General features: G+C 26.8%; 10 protein-coding genes across 10 annotated transcripts; 5 read left to right on the top strand and 5 right to left on the bottom strand. All coding sequences in view use genetic code 12, as the record gives it.

Moving 5' to 3' along the window:
- Window positions 1-322: 322 nt before the first annotated feature.
- Window positions 323-2,206, top strand: KGF54_000629 (uncharacterized protein; the record flags this gene model as incomplete). Its single annotated transcript, XM_051766562.1, has 1 exon — window positions 323-2,206. The coding sequence occupies one exon, from the start codon at window positions 323-325 to the stop codon at window positions 2,204-2,206; it is 1,884 nt and encodes a 627-aa protein (XP_051622618.1).
- A 103-nt stretch (window positions 2,207-2,309) lies between these two features.
- KGF54_000628 (SDR family oxidoreductase) lies at window positions 2,310-3,245 on the bottom strand (the record flags this gene model as incomplete). Its single annotated transcript, XM_051766561.1, has 1 exon — window positions 2,310-3,245. One exon carries the CDS (start codon window positions 3,243-3,245, stop codon window positions 2,310-2,312), a length of 936 nt encoding a protein of 311 aa, XP_051622617.1.
- Window positions 3,246-7,045: 3,800 nt separating this feature from the next.
- On the top strand, window positions 7,046-8,698 carry KGF54_000627 (uncharacterized protein; the record flags this gene model as incomplete). The annotated part of the gene is made up of 1 exon (XM_051766560.1): window positions 7,046-8,698. The coding sequence occupies one exon, from the start codon at window positions 7,046-7,048 to the stop codon at window positions 8,696-8,698; it is 1,653 nt and encodes a 550-aa protein (XP_051622616.1).
- An 884-nt stretch (window positions 8,699-9,582) lies between these two features.
- Window positions 9,583-11,268, top strand: KGF54_000626 (sugar porter family MFS transporter; the record flags this gene model as incomplete). Its single annotated transcript, XM_051766559.1, has 1 exon — window positions 9,583-11,268. One exon carries the CDS (start codon window positions 9,583-9,585, stop codon window positions 11,266-11,268), a length of 1,686 nt encoding a protein of 561 aa, XP_051622615.1.
- Window positions 11,269-11,417: 149 nt separating this feature from the next.
- On the bottom strand, window positions 11,418-12,995 carry RBF1 (Rbf1p; the record flags this gene model as incomplete). The annotated part of the gene is made up of 1 exon (XM_051766558.1): window positions 11,418-12,995. One exon carries the CDS (start codon window positions 12,993-12,995, stop codon window positions 11,418-11,420), a length of 1,578 nt encoding a protein of 525 aa, XP_051622614.1.
- A 494-nt stretch (window positions 12,996-13,489) lies between these two features.
- SHM2 (glycine hydroxymethyltransferase) lies at window positions 13,490-14,902 on the bottom strand (the record flags this gene model as incomplete). Its single annotated transcript, XM_051766557.1, has 1 exon — window positions 13,490-14,902. One exon carries the CDS (start codon window positions 14,900-14,902, stop codon window positions 13,490-13,492), a length of 1,413 nt encoding a protein of 470 aa, XP_051622613.1.
- An 819-nt stretch (window positions 14,903-15,721) lies between these two features.
- On the bottom strand, window positions 15,722-16,579 carry ORM1 (sphingolipid homeostasis protein; the record flags this gene model as incomplete). Its single annotated transcript, XM_051766556.1, has 1 exon — window positions 15,722-16,579. One exon carries the CDS (start codon window positions 16,577-16,579, stop codon window positions 15,722-15,724), a length of 858 nt encoding a protein of 285 aa, XP_051622612.1.
- A 1,203-nt stretch (window positions 16,580-17,782) lies between these two features.
- On the top strand, window positions 17,783-18,511 carry MRT4 (Mrt4p; the record flags this gene model as incomplete). Its single annotated transcript, XM_051766555.1, has 1 exon — window positions 17,783-18,511. The coding sequence occupies one exon, from the start codon at window positions 17,783-17,785 to the stop codon at window positions 18,509-18,511; it is 729 nt and encodes a 242-aa protein (XP_051622611.1).
- A 95-nt stretch (window positions 18,512-18,606) lies between these two features.
- Window positions 18,607-20,397, bottom strand: MIF2 (Mif2p; the record flags this gene model as incomplete). Its single annotated transcript, XM_051766554.1, has 1 exon — window positions 18,607-20,397. One exon carries the CDS (start codon window positions 20,395-20,397, stop codon window positions 18,607-18,609), a length of 1,791 nt encoding a protein of 596 aa, XP_051622610.1.
- A 459-nt stretch (window positions 20,398-20,856) lies between these two features.
- KGF54_000620 (uncharacterized protein) lies at window positions 20,857-21,312 on the top strand (the record flags this gene model as incomplete). Its single annotated transcript, XM_051766553.1, has 1 exon — window positions 20,857-21,312. The coding sequence occupies one exon, from the start codon at window positions 20,857-20,859 to the stop codon at window positions 21,310-21,312; it is 456 nt and encodes a 151-aa protein (XP_051622609.1).
- Between the last annotated feature and the right edge of the window lie 2,512 nt (window positions 21,313-23,824).

The following is a 23,824-nucleotide window of genomic DNA, read 5'->3' as shown; positions in this document are numbered from 1 at the left end:
AAAAGATAGAAAATTTGGGCATAAATTTTGAAATTTTTTGTGACAGTTTTGAATCAAAATAGACACAAATTGTTCGTAAGTTTAGTACTAATAAAATGTCCATCAGGTATTAATTATGAGGAAAAGTCGGATAAAAACTTAGTAGCGCGAGACATAATTAAAATATTTTTTGGCTATTAATTTACGACTTGACTGTATGTATTTTAATTTTGTGTTTGATTCAATTAATCTCATAAATCTTAAATTTAAATAGTTGATTCAATAAAAATATCATCAATATCAACTTATTTATTCGATTAAAAATAAGATAAAATATGTATCAATGGCAAGTTATATAACTCAATATTTCCCTCATATATCATCACTATCGCTATCGTTAAATGATGACATAAGTAAGGAATCAATTAATCCTTTAATACGTAATAAATTGAATTATATTTTAATTGTCGATTTTAAAAACGATGATAATTTGAAAGAATTTGAAGAAAACGATTCATCAGATGATATTCTTGCATATGTTCAAGAAGACCCAAGCAATAATAATGAAATTAATTCCAAGGAATATCAATCAATTGGAATTATAAAAGGTATATCAGCTTTTATTCATGGGTTTGGAGCAAAATCAAATGAGAGTCAACAAGATCCTATGATACTAAAATTACTGAATGAAACTATAATTTCATACAAGATTGAATTAGAATATACAATTATTTGTTCAATCAATTCTAATGATGACAAAGTAATTAAACAATTGGAATATTTAATAAAACAACAATATTGCTTTTTCAAATTAATAAATAAATCTATAGAAGCAAATATAAAATTGGGAGTAGATGTTGTCAAGAAATTATTAGATGAATGGTGGTCCAAATTCTTGAAATCTTTTAACAGCCAGGAGTATTCGGAAGATATAGATTGGCCAAATAAATTAAATTATTTAGGGTTCAATAGTATACATTTGCCTATACGGTATCGAAAGTCTTCGATCAATATATCTAACAGGTTAAAGGAAGAGTTTAAGAAGTTATTACAAAATGAAGAGTTGATTCCATTGAGCGTTTTGATAAGTTGTTTTTCAAAATCTCCAAAAAAATTGGGACATATATCGTCTCAACTGATCGATGAAAAAATCAATGATGAATCATTAATTGATATTTACAATTTAATGGAAAATGATTTCATAATGCAACAATATACTCATGACAATATAGAAATACCGCAATTGGATGATAGTAGTGGTCCACTAAGTTTGTTAAATCCAATAAACATCACAAATAACTTAGTAGTACAACCTTGGAATTCAGTTTCTGGAATTATAAGAGGAGATAATACAGCTCAAGAAACAACATCAGATGAAAATGACAAAAAGGTTGGTTTTGGGTGGTTATCGATGCCAAGTTTTTTAAGTAAATCGAGTGTTGAAATTAATAATAATAGCATACCAGTACCACAAGAACATGCAAATAATGGACAATTCCTATATGGAATACAAGAAGATGAATCAATCAGGAGAAAAATAGTATACTTGCCAATTAAAAAAGACGATGATGTTGTAGAAGAAGAGTTTCAATTAATAACATTTGTAAAAGATGACATATATATAACACTAATATATTCATCAATCGACACCAACAAATTAGACGATCCAAATTTTTACCACCAACTAACAAATAATGTCTTGATTCCAATGTTAGATGATATAGAACAAGAAGTATTAAATTCAACAATGTCTAAATCTATAAATTCAATAAAAACAATAAATATAAGTTCAAATATTGATTCAGATTTTTTATATACTATATTTGATTTGAAAAACAAGACATATACATCATCAATTCCATTAATTTTAACAAATTTATCACAACTGAAAAATAATCAAATTATAATTAATATACATAATCAATTAATTGAAATTTTAACGGGTTTAGATTTAAATATTCATGAATTTTATCATAAATTTAAATCAAATCAAAATAATGATTGGATGTTTTATTTTATTAAATTTAAAAATAAATTAATAATAATTTTAAAAAATAAAAATAAATTTGTTTCTAGTATTGGAAATAATGGTAATGATTTATTAGTTGAAGAATCAGTAATTAATCAAATTACTGGTGTTGTTTCTGATTATGCAAGTTTGGGATTTTTGGATAATTTAGGTAATGATGTTAAGTATTGGTTAGGTCAAGTGATTGATACTGAATAAACTTTTGAATTTGAATTTATACGTTCAAGTGTTACAATTTACATTCTCTACATTCAATAAATTTAATAATATCAATATACTTAATTAATCAATTCTTTATATACTATTTTTCAACCGTATCACCAGGTTTATAAACCTTAACTACAAAATTTTTATCATTAGTTTTTGCAAACTTACCTTTATTAGCCAAGGTAGCAATATATTTAAGCACTTTTAATTGTCTGAAATGAGCTTGTATGAAAAATTCAGTTAACCAAAGTGGTAAATATCTACTTATCCAATGTAATAAATATGCCTTTTTACCATGATATAAATTAAACCCTGGATCTCTATATCTTGTCAAATCTTTAACTACTTTTTTAGCGTAAGCTTGTGGTGATACACTATCTGTTTTTGTCATTGAAGAAGCAGTTAAAACACTTTCTAAAAAACCAGGAACATTATAAAAAGAATCAATTTGTTCAAATGATCCATTTTCATTAATTTTTGTATCTACTCCTCCAGTAATAACACTATGAACTCTTACACCAAATGGTTTCATTTCTCCATGTAATGTTAATGCATAAGCATCTATAGCTGCTTTTGTTGAATTATAAGCTGATATCCAACTTAATGGAACTCTTGCAGCAACACTTGATGTAAAAACTATTGTACCTCTATCTGCTATAACCAATGGTGCAAATTTTTTTGTAACATTTATATGACCAATTACATTAACTTGAAATAATTTATCTAATTTATCTTCATCTATATCTATAGCTGGTCCAATTATTGCAATACCTGCATTATTATATAATATTGATAATTTCCCATTAGTAATTTCATTTACTTTTTCAAAACATTTATTGATTTGTTCTTTGTTTGTAATATCTAATGGTAATGATATAACTCCATATTTTTCTTCCAATGGTTTTTGATCAACTAGAAATTGTTGAGGTGAACATCCAATTACTTTATAACCTTTTTTTGATAATTCAATTGATAAATCATATCCAATACCTGACGATGCTCCAGTTATAAGGGCGTATTTAGTAGCCATAATAAAATTAAGTTGAAATGAAATTGATATAGTGATTAAATTTAAAACATAATCTAATATTAATATATAGAATTGTGAGTTGTAAATATGTTGATAAAAATACCCCTCTGATCTTCAATGGAAAACGCTCGAGAGATTATTTGTCTTGTGAATTAATTAAATATTTTTAATTCAAATGGAGATAAGATCACCCCACAAAACGGAAAATTTTATTTATATCCTTATTTGAAATATGGGGAAAAAACAACATTTTAAATTCAGGGGATATAATTTGATCTAAAGCAGAAGAAGGAATGTGATTCGAATCTATAAAAGTAATTTGACCTAGTTGAAGAAGTATTCTGTTGATTTTACTTTAATTGACTTTGAGACCTTGATTTCAAACCTCTTTAATAATCCTCAACCTCACAATGCCTTATGCAAATATGATAACAAAATAGATAGTTCTACATTTTCCAATTATTTAAAAAATCTTATTAGGTATCAAGTTTTTGATTAATGACTTCTAATCTACGCTGGTCTGAAAGACTATGAAAAACTAAAGTGTTATTGATTGGTGGCATTAAAATAAGGATTTCGATAACTGAGTTTAATAAAAAACTAAAGGTCATATAGAAGAATTGATAAAAGATAATAAGTTATGAACATTAAGTAATACGTTAAGGTGGGGAAAGGGTCAAAATGAAACATTATTTAAGCCATTTTCAGAAAACAAAGGAATTTACGCGTCTGTAAAATCAAATAATAGATTATATACATTCAATGAAACAATTGAGTATTAACTGAAAATCACTTAATGTTAATTTTAACCATTTGTTGTCCTTTATATTAGACTTTAAATATTGTTTATTAATGTCTTACTTGAATCTTAAACAGTATATATTAAAAATCGTGTACAGTAGTATATATAAATGTTAATAAGTTAAAATAATAATAATAATATATTATTTTGGTGTTTTGATACATGAAACAATATGTAATATGATGTAAGTTACCAATTTTAAATATTCGGATTAATTTTATTTAAAATTTTTTTTGACAGATAGTTTAAAATTATACATGACAGTACCGAATAAATAGTATGAATCACTTCAGCTGTGGATGCTGGAATGTTATTCTTGTCGGGAATGTTTTTTAAAAATACTTATTCATTTCTTATCGAGTCTGAATAACAACTGTTTTTAATAACATCGTCTTTTTCTGTGTTATATTTTGAAAACGACTTGTAATAAAAGAAACGAAATGCCAAGACCCAATACAATATCAAAAAACCTAGTGTTTTCATGAGTTTGATAAACTGTCACTCTACAAACTTTCTACATGCATTGATAATAAACAAATATTGAAATAAAACGCATAAATTTAAATTTTCAACTTCTTGACGTTTAATTACGTACATATTGAAGTAAATTTCTCGAAGAGATACAGAAAATTTTTCACTCTTTATTAGTGTTCCACAAGTAATTTACAACTTTAAGAGATGAGTATAAGCTTCACAAAGTCTTTATATTTTCTTGGGTTTCTATTTAATCTATCACAGAAACAGAAGTGTACTTATAATTAAGAATACTGATCTGTGTCAATTATATTTCGTATTCTTTTACTGTGTTTTGTATAACATTAAATAAGCAAATTTGTTTATTACTTTGAGTATCGTTTTAGTAAATAATTTATGAAACATCAACGTAAATTTTGAATCTTTCCGAATTTATCTCCATTAAATGGTTTCACCTTAATTATTTGAACATAGAGATGGAAGCTCGACACTAATTTTATTTGTAAAATCGGTCCTTCCCCACTTGAATAATATATTATGGTCTTAAAAGAATCTTAAATTTTTTTATAGTGGAATCTTATTTTTAGCATTTTTAGTTATTTTTTTAAAATCAATGTACAATTACTTAAAATATAATAAAAAATGTATATGTAAGTTTACTTAATACAAAAACTATTTTTGTGTTACTTAATTTAATTTTTATTTTCTTTTGCATTAAAATGTATTTAGGAATATAACATTCCCATTCCGAGATGCAATTGCGCTCTGTTTAAAACTCGAGTTTTTCAAAACTTTTCAGAAAGGATAATATCACTTTAAATGAAAGTTAGAACCATCACCATCAATGATTCAGATTTAAATGGACGGTAAGTTACTTATACGAAAGAGAGCAATAAATACAGCCAAGGTTTTACTAAAAAGAAGTAAAATTTACGCGATTATTGCTATCATATCATCGTACTACACTCACATGATTTATTAATAGTAAAAAGATTTTCAAAGCTGGCATAGATAATAATATTATGTACATTTTAGTTAGTAGTATGTAATTTTTTCACAATTTTTCATAAAAATGTACATCATTCTCTGAAAATTGCTACTCATCTCTTTAGGTATTATAAAGCTTATTCAAGATAAATATGTGAAAGATTTTGACTTTTGAATGACCAAGAATAGTTCTTAAAATATACAATACCATCAACACAAGTTTTATAAATTTTGATAGTTGTAAATTTTATAATTGAAGTGTCGTTTAGTTTATATATATACTTGTTTTTTTTTAAAAAATTGACAATTGAAACATCTTTATAGAAATTAATAAAACAAAATGCAAGTAAATGGTTTATATACAGTATTTTACCGACTAAGATACAGTATATTTACACAAACTCATAATTGTATTTAATTAAATTATGCCGTTTAACTTCAATATTTTAGTCAAAAAAATATATATATATATGATACTTAAATTTTAAATAAAATATAAATGTTCAATTACATCATTCAAATAATTTAAAAAATAATTAATAAAGATCTCTTGGGTTAGTAAACATTTTCTTATGAAAAATAGTAATTATTAAAGATACTCCACCACTTATAATATTTAGTTTAATATCCATGAATCATAATCTTTTTTATATCGCTCATCTTAATTAACTAATGTTCAGCTGTCTTTAAGAGGTTTTGGTTGGACTGACTACTTCAAAGTTTTGACTCTAATGTTAATCTTCCTTTCTTTTTTCTATATTATACGGCTAAATGATTATATTTTTTTTTAATGTTAGTGAATCTACATTTATTATATACTTTAATTTTATTTAATTTATTAAATATTAATTATTCCAGAGAAAAGAAATTTAAAGTTATAAAATAAAATTAAAATTCAAATAATATGTCAAATAAATTATTTAAAAAAGTTTAAAAATTTAATACTATTAAATTACGTATGTATTACACAAACTTAATTATTGTACATATATACATATTTACATACACAAAAATTAAATTGTGTATTAAATAAACCCCAAATTAAGATTAATTAATAGCAAAAATTTTCAATCTCTTTATTAATAGTTTACAAACATACTATTATAAGACAATAATAATAATATTTAATGAATGTATCATTTAATATAAACAAATTAACAATAAAATAAATAAATAAATAAAAATTTTTATTTAAATTTCAATGTTTATATAAATAGAAATTATTCTTCCAATTTTCAAATCTTCTCCAAGAAATTTTTTATTTACCAAGGAATTTATTACTTCAATTCAGATCTAATTCATTCATTTTATTTTATTTTTTTATACATTTATTCATTTGGATTTTTTAATTTTCTTGAAATTCATCATCATAGATAGAATTAATCAATTATTCAAAGGTAAATCTGTCAAATAATTTCATATTATAAGAATTTAAAGATACGATAGACAAGAAAATCATACCAAATTTACTAGTATAAAGAAAAAAAATTAGTATATAACCCATATTACATTTTATATACATCAACAAGAAGAAAAAATGGGTAAATTTGACTGGTTAAGTGGTAGAACAGCCACTGGTGGTTTAAGAGGTAAAAAATTAAGAATAGCAGTTACTGTTATTGCAACAACTGGATTTTCATTATTTGGTTATGATCAAGGTTTAATGTCAGGTTTAATTTCTGGTGAACAATTTAATTGGGAATTTCCACCAACTAAAGGTAATCCAACAATTCAAGGTGCAGTTACTGCTTGTTATGAGTTAGGTTGTTTTTTTGGTGCTATATTTGCTTTAGTTAGAGGTGATAAAATTGGTAGAAAACCACTTATTGTAATGGGATCAATAATTATTATTATTGGTACAATTATTTCAGTTACTGCAATTAAACCATATTGGCAAACAGGTCAATTTGTTATTGGTAGAGTTGTTACTGGTATTGGTAATGGTATGAATACTGCAACTATTCCAGTTTGGCAATCAGAAATGTCAAGAGCTGAAAATAGAGGGTTTTTAGTTACTTTAGAAGGTGCAGTTGTTGCATTTGGTACTTTTATTGCTTATTGGCTTGATTTTGGATTTTCTTATATTAATTCATCAGTTCAATGGAGATTTCCAGTTGCTTTTCAAATATTATTTGCAATGATTTTATTTGGTGGTATTATTAATTTACCTGAAAGTCCTAGATGGCTTATAGCTCATGATAGAAAAGCAGAAGCTTATGAAGTATTGGGTTATTTAAATGATGTCAGTCCAGATGATGATAGTGTTATTGCAGAAGCTTCAGTTATTATTGATGCAGTTAAAAGATTTGCTAATGCACAAACTGGTTTCAAAGATTTATTTACTGGTGGTAAAACTCAACATTTCCAAAGAATGATTATTGGTTCAAGTACTCAATTTTTCCAACAATTTACTGGTTGTAATGCAGCAATTTATTATTCAACTTTATTATTTTATCAAACTATTTTCAATTATAGTAAATATAGGTTATCATTAATTTTAGGTGGTGTTTTTGCAACTATTTATGCAATTTCAACTATTCCTGCATTCTTTTTAGTTGATACTTTAGGTAGAAGAAAATTATTTTTAATTGGTGCTATTGGTCAAGGTATTTCTTTCACTATTTCATTTGCATGTTTAATTAAAGATACTGAACAAAATGCTAAAGGTGCAGCAGTTGGTATTTTCTTATTTATTGTATTTTTTGCATTTACAATCTTACCATTACCATGGGTATATCCACCAGAAATTAATCCTTTAAGAACAAGAACTACAGCATCAGCAGTATCAACATGTACTAATTGGTTAACTAATTTCGCAGTTGTCATGTTTACACCAGCTTTTATTGAAAAGTCAGGTTGGGGATGTTATTTATTTTTTGCATGTATGAATTTTGCTTTTGTACCAGTTATTTTCTTCTTTTATGTTGAAACTAAAGGTAGATCTTTAGAAGAAATTGATATTATATTTGCAAAAGCTTATGTTGAAAAAAGACAACCATGGAGAGTTGCTGCAACAATGCCAAAATTATCATTACAAGAAATTGATGATCAAGCTAAAGATTTAGGATTATATGATGATGATTTTGAAAAAGATAATTTTGAAACTAAAGAAGATATAAGTGATTCTACAAGTGCTGAAAATAATGGAGTTTTTGAAAGAAAACCAACTAATATAGAAGAAGAAGTTTAATGAATTTTCTTAAATTCTGATAGATTGAGGTTGTTTTTTTCACATAAGTTTGTATTTATAAAGAGAGACATTTAATTATTTTTAATATTTGGGGTTTATGTTTAGTTAGAAATATTATGGTATTAGATATATAGTATTAAAATATAGAGACTCATACACATTCGAAGTATAGGAAATTTATTGACTATCTCTTAATGTATAATAGACGAAGTGAAATGGATCTTGAAATTCCATCTATGGGGATGAAACCAAAAAACTGTATATATGAAGGGTAAACAATAATCGGTTTTTCTTGAGATTTTCAAGACAACAATTTCAAGCATTACTTCCAATGTATTATAACGTCATTATCCAAAGCTTTAGATTTAAATTTTGGTTGCAAAATTTATTATTAATTATTTTTTCTTCCTAATAATTTTTTTCTTAAGTATAGATTTTTTTTTCTTGAAACTTGGCATTCTCATGTAATCGGATTAATTTAAAACAAGAACAAAAATTAACTTGATAGAATTGATTATAAAGGGCTATTAGAAATTTTTTATTGTTTGTGATTTGGTTCAGTTATTTGATAAATATGACAAGAAATTTGAGATAATTTGTTACTTATGATTAAACTTGGGGAATTTTTTGACACAATATTGTTGTTTTTTTCTTAACTGTCAATTGTTTAATATACCAAGAGATATGGCTAAATTAGAATTAAATTTTGCGTTTGCAAAAATTGATTGTTTTGGTTTTACCCCACTAGATCCTACTTTGATAGTCTAATAAGTTTTCAAAATATAAATATGAGTTGAGATTCAGGAGTTTTATCAATTTTAATTTTAGAACTGGATCAATATTCATACGATAACCACCTTAATATTCATGAAAATACTTAAATCATGGGACTAGGAGTACTTACGAAAAGAACAAATACATATGGACTCAAGGGCAAATCATTAAGAGTAGCCATAACAGCAACATCAGTAGCTGGATTTTCATTATTTGGTTATGATCAAGGATTAATGTCAGGTTTAATAGCAGCTGATCAATTTAATTATGAATTCCCAGCAACTAAAGATAATGGTACTATACAAGGAGCAGTTACTGCATCTTATGAAATTGGTTGCTTTTTTGGTGCATTATTTGCTTTATGGAAAGGTGAAAGAACCGGTAGAAGACCTTTGATATTTGTGGGTTCTGTGCTTATTGTTATTGGAGCTATTATTAGTACTACTCCATTTAGACCTCATTGGCCATTAGGTCACTTTGTTGTTGGAAGGGTTATAACTGGTGTTGGGAATGGATTAAATACTGCAACTATACCTGTTTGGCAAAGTGAAATGTCAAGAGCAGAAAATAGAGGATTTTTAGTCAATATGGAAGGTGCATTTATTGCTGTGGGGACATTTATTGCTTATTGGACTGATTTTGGATTTTCATTTATTGATTCATCTGTTTCTTGGAGATTCCCAGTTGCTTTTCAAATTTTTTTTGCTTTACTTGTATTATTTGGGATTTGGGGATGTCCCGAAAGTCCTCGTTGGTTAATTAAGAATAAACATGAAATTGAAGCTAAATTTGTATTGAGTTCTTTAAAAGGTGTTAATGAAGATGATGAGGAAGTGGGTAAAGAAATATCTGGAATTATTGAATCAATTAATAAATTTTCTAAAGTTCAAGGTGGTATAAGTGAAATTTTTACTGGTGGTAAAACACAACATTTTAGAAGATTATTGATTGGATGTAGTGGACAATTTTTTCAACAATTAACTGGATGTAATGCAGCTATATATTATTCAACTTTATTGTTTTATCAAACAATTTTCAATCATTCTCAATACAGATTATCAATGATATTAGGTGGTGTTTTTGCAACTATATATGCATTATCTACTATTCCATCATTTTTTTTGGTTGATACTTTAGGTAGGAGAAAATTATTTTTGATTGGTGCTGTAGGACAAGGTATTTCATTTACTATATCATTTGCATGTTTAATTAATCCTACTCCTGAAAATGCAAAAGGTGCAGCAGTTGGTATTTTCTTATTTATTATATTTTTTGCATTTACATTATTACCATTACCTTGGTTATATCCACCAGAAATTAATCCATTAAAAACAAGAACTTATGCAAGTGCTGCTTCAACATGTACAAATTGGTTAATGAATTTTGCTGTTGTTATGTTTGTACCTAAATTTTTAGAAACTTCAGGTTGGGGTACTTATTTATTTTTTGCTTGTGTTAATTTTGCTTTTGTTCCTGTTATTTATTTTTGGTATATTGAAACAAGAGGTAGATCATTGGAAGAAATTGATATTATTTTCGCTAAAAGTTATGTAGAGAAAAAACCTGCTTGGAAAGTTGCTGATGAAATGCCTAAATTGTCTATGCAAGAGATTGATGATGAAGCTAGAAGGTTAGGTTTACATGATGTGGGTGAGGATGAGGAAGAGCATGTTGGTAGTTTTGATGATGAAGAAGGGTTTGAAAAGAATAATTTTGAGTCAAGAGATTTAAGTGAAAGTGAGGAAGTTAATTCAGGTTTGAATGCAAGTAATGAAAAATTAGAGAACGAAATATAAAGTAGTTCGAAATTAGGATATTAGATTATAATATAAAAATTATTTAGTATTAATACAACTTTGAAGTTATTTTTTTTTTTTTTGAGTTATCATAATTAAGGGGAAATGAGAGAAGAAAATCACCTTTATCATTCGTCACCTTTTTAATTTTACATATATCCACCTCTTGGTAATTGAGAATGATCATGAGCTTGAACATTTGGATCAATATGTTGATCAACACTAGTTTGAGAACTTAAAGCAGCAACAGCAGCAGCAGCGGCAGCCATACTTGAAGAAGTAGTTTGTGGTTGTTGTTGTGTATTAGTAGCATTCCCATTCCCATTAGTTCCATTATCTAAATTTGTATACAAAGAAGGATCATTATTTTGATTTGGTGGTTGTTGAATTGGATTTTGTTGTTGTAAATTATGACCTAATTGACCAATTAATTCTTGATAATTTGGAGTTGATGGAATATTTGATAAATTTGTATCAACATTTGAAAATTGATTATTATGATTTTGATGATGAATTGTTGGAGGTTGTTGAGTATTTTGATTTGAATGATGAGATTTTTGTTTTGGTTGAGGTTTATTTATTGGTTTTTGAACTAATGTTCTTGATTGCTTATTTCTTTTTTTTTTACTTACTGGATCAGCTTGATGATTATGATGAGGGTTAATCATTCTTAAAATCCACATTTCATGATTTAAAATCCCATCATCTTGAATTATATTACCTTCAGTATCATAAGTAACACTAGTTGGATCATTTGAATTTGGTTCTGGATCTTCTTTTGTTCTTTTTTTAGTATCTTTTTCAGTTGGATATAAATTTGCAACTAATCTAAAATTACATTTATTTCTTTTAGTATATGCAATTCTTTGTCTTTTTTCAGGATCTTTCACTGTAGTTCTAAATGATCCAGATCTTTCACATTGAAAATAAACAGCTTTTGGTTTAGAACTATTTATAACTATTCTACAATGTTCTTCTGGTCCTAAAATATTTTTAACATATTTAACTAAATCTGGTTTATTACTAAAAGTTTTAATAATTTCATTTTCAACAAATCTTGATCTTAAATCTTCTCCTGCTATAATTTCTGAATCTGAAAATCCTCCTGGCGATGATGGTTGATCTGATGATGTTGATGCTATTGGTTGTTGTTGTAATTGACGTTGAGCTTCTTGTTGTTGTTGATATTGTTGAATTTGAGCTTGTGCGTGGGCTTGAGCTTGTGCTTGAACTTGTGCTTGCACTTGAGCTCTTGCATTTGCTTCAGCTTGAGCTTGCGCCTGTGCTTGTGCTTGAGCTTGTGCGTGTGCTTGGGCTTGAGCTTGAACTTGAGCTTGATATTGTTGATGTTGTTGTAATTCTTGTTGTTGTAATTGTTGTAATTGTTGATGCTGTTGTAATTCTTGTTGTTGTAATTGTTGTTGTCTTCTTTGTAACTCAGCTCTATGTTGTAATTCAGCAGAATAATAAGGATGTTGTTGTTGCTGTTGTTGTTGTTGTTGTTGTTGTTGTTGTTGATGATGATGATTTTGTTGATTCATTTGACGTAATTGTTGCTGAGTTGTTGGATGAGGTAATGAAGATTGGTGTGATTGTTGTTGTTGTTGTTGATATGTAATATTTGGATCTTCTGTTGATGTATTTAAATAATTTGCAGCAGCTGAAACTTGTGGATCAAAAACTTCAGGTTTTTCAATGGGGTTTTGATTTCTTTTAGAAGGTGGCATTTCAAAGAATCTTGAACTGATTACACGTAATTAACTACTTTAATTTTGATCAATTTACTTAATGTTGTTGTTGTAGTTGTAATGTTTTAATATATTTATTGATTGATCTCTAACAATTTAAAGGTAAACAAATAAATAATTATTAGTCTGCAGGATGAACCTGTATGTTGATAGATTTGAAATTTGGTTGTCAAAAATTAAAAAAAATTTGTGTTGTATGAAGGAACAGATAAAAATTTTAAATTTATTTGTTTTGATTTTTATATTGTTTAGAAAGTAACAGAAAGTAGTGTGAATTGTAACAACTTCCAAACCACAATAATATATGATCAGACTTCCAAACTACAATATATTTAATCAGAGCAGTTTCATTATTTCATCATAAAAACATATATGTATTTAATATTATTTATTTTTTTAATTCATTTTTTTAATTACTATAACAATAGGAAAAAATAACGACTAAAGTATTATGGTACGAAAGATTATCAAATTTAAACAGCTAATGGGAAAGAACCAGCCCAATCAGAAATTTCTTTTTTAATATTTTCTAATTTTTCATCTGTTTCATTAAGTACTTTATTTTTAAAATCTTTTAATTTATTTGCATCTTTTGGTAAATTTGCTTGAGTTTCTTTTGCATAATTTACTGCAAAATCAATATATTCAACAATTTTTTTAAAATCAGATTCACTTAAACCTCTTGTTGTCATAGCTGGCGCTCCAATTCTAACTCCACCTGGAACTAAAGCTGATTTATCTCCTGGAATTGAATTTTTATTTAATGCAATATTTATTTTTTCACAAACTGTTTCAACTCTTGCTCCATCAATTTGTTTATCTTTTAATGAAACTAAAACCATATGAGAATCAGTACCATGACTTACTAATTTATAACCTTTAGCAGTAAATTCATTTTCTAAGGCTTTAGCATTTTTCAAAACTTGTTCTTGATATTCTTTAAATTCAGGAGTATTTGCTTGTTTTAAAGCAGTAGCTAAAGCAGCAATTGTATGATTATGTGGACCACCTTGATGACCTGGGAAAACTGAAAAATTAATTGGATTTTCTAAATCATATAAAATTTCTTGACCAGTTTTTGGATTTATTGATCTAACACCTCTACGGAAAAATATCATTGCACCTCTTGGACCTCTTAAAGATTTATGAGTTGTTGTAGTAACAATATCAGCATATTCAAATGGTGATGGAATAACACCAGCTGCTATTAAACCTGAAATATGAGCCATATCAACAACTAAATAAGCACCAACTTTATCAGCAATTTCTCTCATTCTTTTATAATCAATTAATCTACAATAAGCTGAAGTACCAGCAACCAAGACTTTTGGTCTATATAATATAGCAGTTTTTTCCAACATATCATAATCAATTAAACCAGTTTCTAAATCAACTCTATAAGGCATAGTTTCAAAATATGTTGAAACTGCACTAATTTTTCTTGAATCAGTTTGATAACCATGAGATAAATGACCACCATGAGGTAAATCTAAACCCATTAATCTTTCATGAGGTTTCATAATAGCTTGATAAACTTGTAAATTAGCTGGAGATCCACTTAATGTTTGAACATTAACTCCCCATTGTTCAGGATTTAAATTAAAAGCTTTTAAAGCTCTTTCTTGACATAATAATTCCATTCTATCAATATGTTCATTACCACCATAATATCTTGCACCAGGATAACCTTCAGAATATTTATTACACATTGGAGTTCCTAAAGCATCAAATACTGCAGTAGTTGTAAAATTTTCACTCGCTATTAAAACAATTGAATGTTTTTGTCTATCAACTTCATCTTTTATAATTTGATATACATCTGGATCAGTATCTTTTAAATGACCTTCTGTTAATTGTCTATGAGTATCTGATAAAGCGTAAGACATTTTTTTTGGAATTGTTATGTTTGATGTTGTTCAAATTGATTGAAATCTGAGATGATTCAAAATTTTTAAAAATTTGAAAAGGTTTTATGTATGATTAAATAAATCCTTAATTTTTTTTTTTTCAGCTCATATTTCATTTAATTATTATTATAATTATTGTCTTATAATTAATTTCAGAGTCAATTTATCAATAAATTATTTATTTATTTATTATGATTACTACCATAATGTAATTTTAAGACTTATGTCACTTGAAATTTGAGTTTAATCCCCTCAATCTGATATTCAATCTATTCTTATAAACCTCATGCTTTAGATTCTAAAGTTAAGTTCAAATTAGTGAAATAGAATTTTTTCATTCAACTGGTACAAATTATTTTTGAGCTATTATGTATAGTCTACGTGGGGCGCTTTCTTATTACACAAGATTGAAAATATTTGATCAATCTTTTACAAGTTTAAATTAAACTTTTATTTAGTAGTAATATTAACAGTGGTAAAGAATTACGAAATTAAAGATGTAAATTGAATGAATATTTGTCAATGATAAGTGGATTTTTAAAGTTTTCTGTCAAAACATCTACTTGTTACTAATCAAGTGAGTTTCACTTTCTATTCGGAGTTTCAACAATTATCTACAAAGTCATTAGTTTGAAATAAAATTAACATAAAAAGTAACTATATATTTTTTTTTCATTGTTCCATTGACTAGCTAAGTTTTTTCCATTCCTAGCTGGATCTTCCTATCCAGTGTACTTTTATATTTTATCTTACATCCTTTATCTAATAATAAATTTGATTTTAAAACTTGGAATTAATTTAATATAAAGTTACTCTTAATCTATGAGCTATAGCCAACTTAGGTATCACAACACACAAACAACTAACACCATTTAATATAAATAAATTTAAATCATAATGTGAATAATGAGTACTAATTAAAAATAAACAAATTGGTACTAACATTAAAAATTTTTTCGTTGGAGTATATTGATCACCATTATCAATTTGTTCCCACATTGTTAAATTATCATATGCACCTGAATTAAATTCAAATGGTGTACCTTTAACTTGATGAAACATAATATATGAACCAATAGTATAAGTTAAATTTGTTAATGTCCATTTCCAATCATTATCTAAAACATTTATAAAATTATAAAAAATTTTTAATAATATAATTATAACAATATGAATAATCCATGCACCCTTTTGATGAACCCAATTTGCATTAACATTTGGATTTAAAGCTTGATCAATTTTTGTATCTAATGTATCAGGTTCTAAATGTTGAATTAATGATGATGATCTACGTTGTCTTGTAACTGCATGTGCCGGTTGATGATGAGATGGGGTTGGAGTTAAATCATTTATATTTGCACTATTACTTCTTATTCTTGATGGTGATGTTGAATTTGAATGACTTCCACCACTTGATCCTAATCCACTTGAATTTGGAATAGTACTACCTCTTCTTGTTGTTGTAGATGCTGAACCTTGGTTATATATTGATGATGTAGTTGTAGATGAAGATGAATTAGGTGAATCTTTTGAGTTTATAAAATTAATTGGTTGTCTCAATTCTTGACTTCTTGTTGATGATGATGATGGTGGTGATACTTTAATTTCAGCTGGTTTTAGTAATGTTTCTTTAGATCTAGTTGATGTATCTGTCATTATCTATTATTGGTATATTATTTAAGGTAATTTAATGTATATTGATAGTAAGTTCTTCGATGATTGTCCTCGTTTACTAAATTTATGAGTATACTTTAATGCAACCTCAATTGATATATATGTAAATTAATTTGATTCTATGAAATTATAATCAATTGTTGTATAAAATAAACGATTTGAAAATTTTGCTAATATGTATATAATCAATTGAATATATTAATGAAATATAATCTATCAAAATGGTTTATAATGTTAATCAAAAATTGAATTTTTTATTTAATCAAAGTTTTTTTTTTTAATTTTCTATTCAAAATCTCTCTCTCCCTTTAAAATTAATATTAATATTGAAAAGATAAATAGTAATACTATTTGATCACACTTTTTATCTTGAAAGTTGTATGAATATAAGATTAATTGTAGTGCCAATTATATTTACAATAAGTTTACAAGTTATAAATGGCACCCGCTTATATATATATATACACACTTTAGGCAAACTTATTTAGAATGAACAGCTCATTTGATTTGCTTTTATATAAATTATGTAATTATCATTAATGTAGTTTTATCTCTCTCTTTCGTATAAATTTAGGTCGAGGTGGGGGGAGGGCAAAAAAAATAAACATTAATTTGGTCACTCATAATTTATCAATGTGTTTTTGTATACTTAACCATAATTGATAAATAAATAAAGTAAAGTTTAAAAGATTATGAGAAAAGATTAAACCCAATTAATTATTAATAAACTACGCCTCATCTTTATATATTTAATATCGTTTAAATTGTCTTTATAACTTTGGATAGATTAAGATCTTATAATAATCTTTCGTATAATAATATCATTTTGATAAGGATCTTTATATAGGTATAATTTAAATTGGAAAACTAGGTATTACTCAATAAATTTAATGACAACAAAAAATGAATCATTAAAATTCTAATTTCCACTTATTACAACAGCTTATTTGTTATTGCCATTTGTCAAAAATCAAACTTTATTAAAAAGACATTGGATCATATTGATTATTGATTTCCATATTAAATTATTCATATCTATCATCTATATGCAGGTATAGTACTTTAAGAATTTGTTAGAAAAATAAATACTATTATTAACGAGATGATCATTTGAGACCAAACCTTTGATTTGAAACATTTGAAGAATAATATATTATAAATTGATACTATTTATACCACACAAATATGCCTAAATCAAAACGTTCTAAATTAGTCACATTATCACAAACTGATAAAAAGGGTAAAGAAGCTAAAACAAAATTATTTGATGAAATAAGATTAGCATTAGATAATTATTCAAATGTTTGGATATTACAAATGAAAGATATAAGAACTCCTGTTTTACAAGATATAAGATCGGATTGGTCAGATTCAAAATTAATATTGGGGAAAAGAAAAGTTATACAAAAATCATTTGGTGAAACAATTGAAGAGGAATATTTATCAAATTTATCAAAATTAACTAAATTATTATCTAAAAAATCAAATAATGAAATTATACCTGGTATATTATTTACAAATGAAGATGAAGAAACTGTGAAAAATTATTTTAAAGATTATACAAAACAAGATTATACAAGAGTTAAATCAAAATCTCCAATAACTTTTGAAATTCCTGCTGGAATAGTATATTCAAGAGGTGGACAAATATCAATTGAAGAAGATATACCAATGTCACATTCCTTAGAAGAAACTTTAAGAAATAAATATAAAATTCCAACAAAGATTAAAAGTGGGAAAATTATTTTAGAAGAACCTTATTTAGTTTGTAATGAGGGTGATATTTTGGATGTTAGACAAGCTTTAATTTTAAAACAATTTGGTATTGCGAGTTCTGAATTCAAAGTTCCTTTAGTTGGTCATTACAATAAAGAAACTGGAGTTGTTGATGAAATACCAATTGATGAAGAATAATTAGAGTTGAAAAGAAAAATTAGTGTTAATAATACATTTAAAAGTTATAAATTAATAATACAAAATTATTTTTAAAAGCACATTTATCAAATATTTTATCTTTCTTCTATTACTTCCTCTACTATTTCTTCATCTCTAACTTGAACAAAATGTAAAAGTGCAGGAAATTGACCAATATTTTTTAATCCATATTCACTACCAGAAGGTATACAAAAATTACAACCTTTTGTAACAATAAAACTTTCATCATTAAATAAAACTTCAACAGTTCCCTTTACAACTAATAAAAAATAAGTACTTGAAGTAATTTTAACTGGTGGTTTTAAACCTTTCAATTCTAACATTCCAACTGCACAATTTCCAATAATATCATTAAATAAAGTAGCTATTTTAAGATTTGGATCTTCTGATGTTGTACCATCTTCTTCATTGTATATTGCTGGTGATCTAAAAGTGCCATAATCTGAACTATATGCTATTGCTTTTTCAACAAATTTTCCATGTTCTGGAATATTTAATTGTAATACTTGATTTTTTAACCATGATGCACCTGGAACATTTGGTTTTTCTATTATTGGTTCATCTTGATCATCTGAACTTGTTGGAGATATTGGAGTTATTATTGATTTATGTTGTGATTGTTTTCTTTTTGTGGTTCTTCTATTGGAATAATTATATCCTTGTGGTTCAGGTACATGAACAACTTCCTTTATCAGTCTTAATGGAATATTATGAATATCTCTTGCCAATGTAGTATCAGGATCATCTAAATCACTACTTAATTGACTTGCTTTTGTATATATTACTCTTTCATTTCTCCAATATGCTAATGGTGGGATCTTGGTTCTTTTTGATCTTCTTAATCCTTCTGTGGGTGGTGATGGTAATGAATTTATTCTTGTTGTTATTTCTTGTGATGATGTTGGTTTTTTTCTTTTAGTTTGGTTGGTGGTGTTATTGGTTGTTTCAATCGATGATGAGGGGAAGTAATCACCTGATGTTGTTGTTTGATTTCCATAAGTAGTTTCATCTAGTGAATCATCTTGATTTTCTTGTGTTGTTGTTGATATTGATGGTTGTGTTTTTTCCATTGAATCTGAATCATTATTTATTGTTCCTCGTGTTGATTTTCTGGGGTTCGATATTCTTGTAAATTGTAAACTAGGTGAAGATTCTCTTGATATTGAAGGATTTCGTTGATTGATGTTATCATGAGACCGTATATCATTATCGATGTGTTGATCTGAATATTGTTGATCATTATCATAATCGTCATTATCGAATTGATTATAATCAAAGTCCATTTCATCTTGTATCAATTGTTGTTGTTGTTGCTGTTGTTGTTGTTCGGGTAATGGAGATCTTAAAGGTGATTGTTTATTTAATGCTGGTGATTTATTTATTTGAAATATTTGACTATTTGTTTCATTTTCAGTTATATTATTATCATCATTATTATCAAAATTAATCCTTCTTGCTACATAATTAAAAGGTGATTGATCATTTTCTTTATTACTATCATTCTCTGCATCATCATCATTGTTTTTCGTGTGGTTTGGATCATTATTATCGGAATTGTTATCATAATCGAAATCATTGTAATCTATCTCATCTTGATAAACAGTTGGTTCTACTGGTGGTGATTGTTGTTGTCTTCTTGACCGTATTGGTAATTGATCGTTATTGATTCGTGGTGGTTCTATTAGGTTTTCTAAATTTTTTTGTCGTAGTAAATCTTCTTCAACTTGTTGAAATCTAATATTATCTTGTGTATCATCTTCTAAATATTCATCAATACTTTGCATTCCATTTTCATCTCTTGGTAATTCATCTCGTACTGATAATCCAAGTTTTCTGGATAGTTTACCAGCTAATAGTCTATCCATACAATTTTTATTTTGGTAGACGTTGGTGGGGCTTTGTTGATGATGGGTTGGTTGTTTGAACTTATTACTAGTTACAGTGTGTTGTTTTGTTTTGAGTAAGGAATTTTTGGATTTTGTTTTTGTTTATATTTTAGGTAGCGCTCGTTTGATCTGGAACAAAAATCGCGATAGAATTTTACCGAAGTAATCAATGATGATGTAGAGGTTGTAATAACTTACGAGATTTTTTAATCAATATAATGTTCAAAAATAAGCAAATTTTCATTGAGATTTTATTTGATTAATCTTGGACTCAGTCTGAGTCGAGTCATAGAATAGATGGAAAATGAGTCTTTACTTAAACGTAATCTCCATACAATTTCTAGATTTGAAGTGGTAGCATTGCTGATTTGAAAAATGTATGTAACCTATTTAAATTTAGTAAGAACCAAGTCATTTATAAATTCGTGAACATCAATAATGTTGACCATTAGTATTGAAGATTTCATTGAACAAATACCTACAAATATCCAGAATGAGAATTTGAACAAGCTTCGAGAAGAAAATTGCTCAGACTTAAAAGATTTGATCAAAAATTCAATAACACAGTCATCAAATGATACACAATTAACAACTCCAACATCAACTTCCATTTCATCAAATACAAACTTATCGACAACAACTAATACCGAACTTCCAAAAATTCATAAACAAGCAATAAACATGAGTGATATAATATTAGACGTTGAAAATTTAAATTCTTCAAATGAATTAACAATAGAGGAGAATATAAATGAAGAAGAATTTAATTCAGAAGTAATAGAGTATTTAAAATTTAAAAAAAATCATCAATTGAAATTTTGGAAAGAAGTTAATGAAAAAGGTTTGAATGTTAAGCTGAATAAAGTTAGTGTAAATAAATTTATGAACTATTAAAAATAATAGGTTTTATGGATAAAGTCTGGGAGATTTGATGCTACTGATACATCTGTCAACTGGGGATTAATTCAAGATGTTGGAATCGAAAATAGTTCAGCAAGCTACGTCAATTTTACGAGGAGAAAGATTGATGCATTAACTATTGTACAGTATCGAATTACGGATTAATAGGTTCATCAATTAACGTTTTTAGAATAAACCAAGTAAGAGATCTTTTAAACATGAATCAAATTGAACCTCAAGAAACTGATAAATATCAAAGTACAAAACTACAAAATTTATGACATTCGCACTCATTGCAAATAGAGTTTTTCGGGTAAAACTCAAGATAAAATTGGAAACTTTATGAGATATTCATATTGAAAATATTTACTAACAATTAAATAAAAATTAGAGAACAAGAGAGTTATAATTCAATATGTTCAGCGTATTCTCCTCATCGATGGTTTTAGACTTAGGAAGGATACAAATAAGTGACAATTATTAACTTAATAATTTAGGGATTGTCCTTAAATTGTAATGATAAGTTAGGATATCTCGCCTATATATTTCGAGTTTTTACAATCCATTCGGTTCTTCATCGTATCCTTGTAGTAGGTATCTTAGGTAAATAAATAGTAACATACTTTTAGAAATTTTGTTCATATCTGTAGATTTGTAAATGCAATAAAAAATAATGCAAATGCCTGAGAAAGAAGTAAAATGTCCGGGCGCAAATTGGAAAATCCTCAACTTTTTAGGGGGGTAGATTTACAGACTTTTTAACCGTATTGAGAACTTTTAGTACCATCAAGTACCAATAGACCACATGTATGCATCACTTCAGCACATTTATTTAATCAAATTGTGCAATTGTTGAAGTTGTGCTTATAAATGTTTTTATTTTTTGCAACAATATATTGTTGACAGCTGTAAACTCCCCCCAATTGAGGATTTTTTGGGGTACATTAATGTAATTTTGTATCTTTAGTTCAAGTAATTGCTAAATAATGTGACTCAAATTGTTTGAGTACTTTAATTGATCATATCAATCATTATACAATATGTAGGAAATTTCAATTATATACCTGCAACTTTTTTGCGTGCACTGTGTTCAAAATTTTTAGCTATGTGGTAGCATATTTTGAAACAAATTCATATCTTCATGTTTTAAAATTTTCAGCTGTCAAGTTCCAAAACATGTGTGTCTTGTGTAGATTGGCCTGCTTTTCAATTTCATTGACCACTTTTTTCTTTTAGTGGCTAGTTTTATGTCACATTTGTAGCAATTGTCCTGTCTTTATCTCTTATCTTTAGTCTTATTAATTGAATTAAAATTAGTCTAATAATATAAAACGACCTAAATCAAAATTAAATTAGAATCGACCATCCACCTCTACCAAGCAACCTGTCCACTCACAGTCATGTATCTCAAATATCAAAGTCAATAAGGGTTGTCAGTCAATTTTCCAAGAACATCAAATATCTCACTTGCTTCACCACAATGTCTAATCTATATCATAGTCAAGTCAGTCAATTAAGTTTGTCTCCAAAGGTTGTGTCTCAAATTTAATAAAATTGTTCATCTGTCCATTGAGTAAGAAAAACGTCTCAGGTAGTCAATTCAGGTAATTCCCATAGTTCTGTAGGTGAAATGTCTCACAAAAATCTCCCAATTGATAATGATACCAAATTTTGAAGTGAGTAAATTAAATTAATAAATAATTCTACATTTGTATGGATAAAAGTAGTATTGAAAAATAGTATGAATAAAAGTAGAAGTTGGTGATCAATTAAAGAAGAAAAAGTAGTTTGAATCAGTTTCAAAAAGAAAAATTAATTGATAAATTTAAATGGCAAGATCTATGTTATGCTAAACCTTTAGCTGCAAAATCTCTATTAATATTTAACTGCAAAATATTAATGTATGAGAGAGTCCTGCAATTTGAGCTTAAAATATTAACAGAAACTTCAAACTACTTGAACTTGGAATAGGCTTAATTTTACCAGCGAATGCTTTACATAAAACTCACTGTTCTTTATTGTCTTGAAATTCATGAGTTCATGAACTCGGATTCACGATACTTGAGTTTGTTTTGGTGTTCGAAATTAGACTATAAATGCAACTAATCTATTTAAAAATATAAAAACTTTGAGTCAAAACTTACATCGATCTCTTTTTTTATTGTTTCAAGCTATTTCCCTATAGATTAATCCCACATTCACTATTAGTAAACAAGCTCGAGGCATTATTTAAACCTGTCAATAATCAATAATCAAAAAATAAAACAATATTAGAAATCATATTGATACAAATTAGTAAAGTGAAAAATGTTCCTTATTTGTGTAAAATTTGATTAAACTTTTCATTCATGAGCCATGCTATATTCTTCAGCCGAAACACAAAAGTAATCATAAATTTAATCTAAATCTAAATTTATCTTTGAATGAGTCGATAAATTAAATTTAAATCAAGTTGGAAGTCAAATGTAACCATTCATAAAACTACTATATTATGTTATTACGATTT

The sequence above is a fragment of the Candida jiufengensis genome (genome assembly GCF_024610255.1).
Source record: "Candida jiufengensis strain CBS 10846 chromosome Unknown scaffold8, whole genome shotgun sequence".
Lineage (NCBI taxonomy): Eukaryota > Fungi > Ascomycota > Pichiomycetes > Serinales > Debaryomycetaceae > Lodderomyces > Lodderomyces jiufengensis.
Note: the sequence above shows the minus strand (reverse complement) of the source record. Positions and strands in the feature narration are given on the sequence as shown.